Raw genomic sequence first — 5,331 nt, forward strand, 5'->3', positions numbered from 1 at the left:
AGTATGACGAGCAATGCAATGATCACTCGTGCTTGAGATTGGCACCATGCATGTCATCAACATCTCTCCGGTTAGTTTTCGTGCTTCTCGCGTACAAGTATATAGTGACATTTCTCTGTATGAATTTACCTTCTTAAGTAATGCCCGTATCCACTCGAGCTTGATGTGCTTCCTCAAAACTATCACAAATTTGCTACCTGCCATTAAAAAGGAGCTGGTCTTCGTGTGTGAAGAGCAATGCCATTGAACAAAGGTGAAGAGACATACTAGTGACAGTGCTGGCCAAAAGCCTCAAGCCAAAGCACAATGGTTTCAAAAGAATCTTTATGGTTTCTCATCAATGAGTTCTCGAATTTCAGGATGCCTCCAATTATGCCTCAGGTGGTCCCTCATCTAACACCTGACAGTTCTAGAGCTTCAACTCATCATCCAAGAGCAAAAATAGTCCAATTGGGGCTGACACTTTTAGTACTCTAGCCCTTGTGTCCTGTAGGGTAGACTCTATATTCATTCTTCCATGTAAGGAAAATATGGTTCTAGAGCCACCACACTGAATGAAGCTCTATGTTATGAGAGTCTCTTGCAAAACTTTCTACGACGGTTTGTGACTAGGTTGTAAATGAGGAGATTTTAGCATGGCCCGTCACACACCAAGGGGTTCGAATAGGGGCTTGGTTTACCGGATGTAAACAGCCAGCCACATGCCCTTGTTGTGGCTTCAACTGAAAGAGTATTGATACATGTATGATTGGCCTTTAACAAGAGATTGGCTCATGACTAGCACCAAGGGGATGCCCACCTCAGAAATCATGGTTACAACACTCCACCTTTTAACCGATTAATTAACCGTCTGTGTCTCTGTCAGCATTTCCACCTTTCGCACATCCACGGGGAATGGGGTTCCCAGAAACTCCAAATTCATCCATTTCAATTTCTGCTTTTGTCTTTTGCTTCCCAATCCCCGTACTAGGAGTAGGGAAAGGACATTGATTGACCTTTCCCCGCAATTTGTGCGACCTGTAGTGACTGACGTTAGCCGGAAGCCATGTGAGAGCGCAAACTACCATAAAGGTCATTCGATGACCTTTCCCGTCTGTCAAGGGTCCGGGGGAGGGGGGGGGGGGGGTAATCATTTTCGTTCTCCAAGCTGAGGTGTCAGCTGTACAGACACTCTCCCACCACTATCTTGCTCCTCACTGTTTTTCTTCCCTGTGTGATGTGTTGGAAACTTACACGCTGCTTTCAACCTCTGGAGATTCTCCAAGCTGAGATGTCATCTGCACAGGCCCTCTGCTGTCACCGTCAAAGTCGGAGGTCGAGGACCAGCTAATTGCCACCGTCTAATGACGAGCGTTTCCTATCCAGAATCCCAGCCAGCAGCTGACCGATTTGCGCCAGCTCAGCCGGAAAACAGTTGCAGGGCTTGCCATGTCAGCACCTGGAACACTCTCCAGCTCTGCCAATCAGAGAGTTCCACCTCAGCGTATGTAACAGTACGCCAATCTCCACCAAGTCAGCAGCTGAAATTTTCAAGCTGCTCGATGTTCGCCAGGTCACTCGTCGGAATTCTCTGCAGCTGATGCGATTACTAGCTGCCAGTTTCTGTGCTTTTCCTTCCGTGTGCTGACATGTGAGCACTTTATGGGCTGATCCACTGTATTTTTTCTGCATGCTGAGCTGTTGGCAATCCACCAGCAGTGCCGCCATATTCTGGCGACTGGTTGGTAAAGGACAGTCGATCAACGGTGCAGATGGACTGCCCCCTCCCCCCCGCAACCCGGATCTTGACGAGCATAATCCATATCCACGATGGGAGCAATACCACAAGCGGCCTGCAAGACCCTAGTGGCAACCTTGGCTGAGCAAGTGTTGCACTCACAGGAAGCCGCACAGCAGCTTCATTTGGAGAGCTCAATGCACTCAGAATCCAGATCTCCAACGGTTGAGACTCTTTTGCACTTGCACAGAGTTTGAAATTACACTGCCCCAGCATCATCTGATAATGCATTGTCCCTATCCAAAAGAAGGACTTGTTCAAAAGCTTGCTCCCCTACCTTAAAACTTCCCCAACTTCTACAGGAAGCTAATACCACATGCCAAGCTACAAGGTTTGGACGAACTGAAAACTTCCTTATCAGAGCCACAGCCTTCTCCAGCTCCCCTACTCTCCCGAGAGCATTGACTAAGCATGCCTGGTGTTCAAGACTTGGTAAAATACCGTAGTGTTCTCTCATCACTTCAAAATACATTTGACTCTTATCAAACAATCCATTGCGACTGCACACGCTCAAAACAATAACAAATGTGACCATATCTGGTTCAATCCTTTCTCCCAACATTCTGTCAAGAAGAGCAAATACGTCTTGGCTTTGTCCAAGCTGGGCATACCCTGACATAAGAGCAGTCCAAGAAATGACACCCGGTACTCTGAGCTTATCAAACACGCTTTGTGCCTTTGCAATGGCCCCACACTTGGCATACATATCTATCAAGGTGCTGCTGATGACAACATCTCTCTGAAGCATCCCCTGCCTTTCAATTTCAGCATGTATTTCTTCACCTTGTGTTACAACACCCATGCTCCCCAGTGCTTTCAAAATGCAAATAAATGTGACAGGGTCTGGAGAGGCACCTCTAGATTGCATCCGTGTGAAGCACTTGATTGCTTCTTCGTGTTGCCCATGTTCATTATACCCTGCAATCAGCACATTCCATGAGACAGAATCTGCGATTGTTAGAGTGTTGAATACATGGCTTGCCATTTTAAGCAAGCCACATTTGGCATAACTATCAATCAAGGTGTTGCTAACATCAATGCTTCCATTTAGCAAACTTCGTCTTTCCAGCTCTTCGTGTATTCTCCTGACTTTTTCTCTCGCACCTAGGGCACCACATGCTTTTAAGGTGCACATATATGTGATTATATCAGGAAAAGGTCCCTCTGATTGCATCTGTTCTAAACAACAGATAACCTCATTATCATCTCCCTGTTCAGTATGGCCAGATATTAGAGCATTCCAAGAGATAACATTTCTACTTGGGAGTCTGTCAAACAATTGCCGTGCTCTCTTCAGCAAGCCACACCCAGCATACATATCCACTAATGTGTTTCCAATGCCTACATTTCCTTCCAAAGATTTATGCCTTTCAATTTCGGCATGAATTTCTAAGCCCTTGTCAATAAGACCCACTTCTCCACAAGCTTTCAAAACACAGACAAATGTCACTGCATCTGGGAAGATGCCTTCTAGGCGCATCTTGTCAAGGTATTGAATTGCTTCCTCTGCATGGCCTCCTTCAAGGTATCCTGAAAGTAATGCATTCCATGAGACAACATTATGCACAGATAGCCGCTCAAAGACCTCCTCTGCCTTTGCAACTGTGCCACACTTTCCATACATATGAACCAAAGCATTACCAATAACAGAATCTTGTAAAAGACCCTTTCTCTCAATCTCTGCATGTACAACCTGTCCTTCAGCCAAAGCTCCCGTGCTTCCACATGCTTTCAAACAGCAAACATATGTCACAGCATCCGGGGAAACACCCGCAGAACACATTTGTCTAAAGAGATTAAGTGCTTCATCAGCAAGTCCATGCTCAGTATAGCCATTGATCAAAGTGGACCATGACACATTGCTTTGTTTTGGAAGTGTGTCGAGCACTTGGTGTGCCTTAGCAAGAGAGCCACATTTGGCATACATATCAATTAAAGCATTGCCAACAGCAGCATCACTTACCAACCATCCATGCTTCTCTATTTCGGCATGAATTTCTCTGCCCTTGTCTAGTGCTCTCACACTACTGCAAGCTTTCAAGCCGCAAACAAGCGTGACAAAATTTGCACGAACATTATTCGCCTTCATCCTTTCCAAACACTTCAGTGCTTCCTCATCGCAAGAATATTCCACGTATCCTCCAACAAGAGCTGTCCATGTAATCACATCGCGCATTGGCAATCTGACAAAGACTTCGAGTGCCTTTGATAAACAACCACACTTAGCATACATGTCTACCAAAGAGTTGCCCAGATTAACATCTTTGTCAAGCAATCCTAACCTTTCAATTTCACAGTGTATTTCTTGGCCTTTGGCATCTCGTTGTATAGAGGTGCATGCTTTCAAACTGCAAATAAATGAGATAGTGTTAGGGGATATACCCACATGCTGCATTTGCTCAAAATATAAAAGCGCTTCGTCCGCATCGCCATTTTCAGCACATGCCCCAACTATGGCAGTCCAGGAGACTACGTCTCGATCTTCAAGCATATCAAAAACTCTTTTTGCATCAGGAATACAGTTACACTTTGCATACATATCCACAAGGGTGCTGGCTATGAATTTATTTCCCTTTAAGAGACCCGATTCGGAAACATGCGCATGTACTTTGCGACCAATTTCCAAGTCTCGTAGGGTCGCACATGCCTTCAAAACAGCTACAAAGGTGCGTGCATCCAGAAATGAATTATCCTTGTTTTGCATTTGACAATACAAGCTTAGAGCTTCAAGCGGCTTGCCACATTTCATATTATGTGAAACTCAAGCCTTTCCATGTCTGTGTGCTAAAAGCCTGATCATGCTACTCATCGCAAAGAGGTGATTGAATGTCCTCCTGTACCAAAAACAGTGGGCATTTCTTCCTTCTCCTCCTCCTCTTCTTCGTCTTCAATATTCTTCTGCAGAAAACTCTTCGCGTTCTGGTCTGCACGAAAATGCAGTCAAAACCCATCGCTGCGTAATGTGTACTCTATAGACTCTCTGACAATACTGTCTCTACTTGGGTATGTCAAAACATTATGAGAAGAAGTGTCATTTGATATGCGACTTTATGTGAGCCGACACCTAGCCCAACCTCAGGACTAATTGACAGGGGCATGGGGGCGAGGGATCTACGGTGAGACCATCGAACAAAAAACGCGCGGGTGCTCCTGGATAGGACAAGGGAGTCGCAAAGGTGAGGTCACCTCAGGACTAAGTGATAGGGGCATGGGGGCGTGGGATCTAGGTGAGACTATCTAACAAAAAACGCGCGGGTGCTCATGGATAGGACATGGGAGTCGCAAAGGTGAGGTCAAGGGTTCGAGGCTTGGGTGCGAAGTAATCTCGGGTACGAGGTTACTTTGCCACGTTCGAAATTACTTTGCCACGATCTACAGCTCTCCTTCATCCCACCGTAGATCCCACCCCCTCAATGTCCGTGTCACTGAGTCCCCAGGTTGGCCCAAGCTAGCTTGTCCCATGGACAACCTCATGACTAAATAACACAACGCATTCAATGAGGGGTGGTGAGGGGATCCAGGTTCCACAAGTCCACGCATGAAAACCAGGGCGA

The 5,331-nt window shown here is 46.1% G+C and overlaps 1 protein-coding gene across 1 annotated transcript; it reads right to left on the minus strand.

Annotated features, from left to right (window-relative positions):
• Nucleotides 1-220: 220 nt before the first annotated feature.
• Nucleotides 221-4,941, minus strand: LOC147418022 (pentatricopeptide repeat-containing protein At3g09040, mitochondrial-like). Its single transcript, XM_086506737.1, has one exon. The coding sequence runs from the start codon at nucleotides 4,524-4,526 to the stop codon at nucleotides 1,977-1,979; it is 2,550 nt and encodes an 849-aa protein (XP_086362863.1). The 5' UTR covers nucleotides 4,527-4,941; the 3' UTR covers nucleotides 221-1,976.
• Between the last annotated feature and the right edge of the window lie 390 nt (nucleotides 4,942-5,331).

This window comes from Adiantum capillus-veneris, chromosome 30 (assembly GCF_014529385.1).
Source record: "Adiantum capillus-veneris isolate H3 chromosome 30, ASM1452938v2, whole genome shotgun sequence".
Lineage (NCBI taxonomy): Eukaryota > Viridiplantae > Streptophyta > Polypodiopsida > Polypodiales > Pteridaceae > Adiantum > Adiantum capillus-veneris.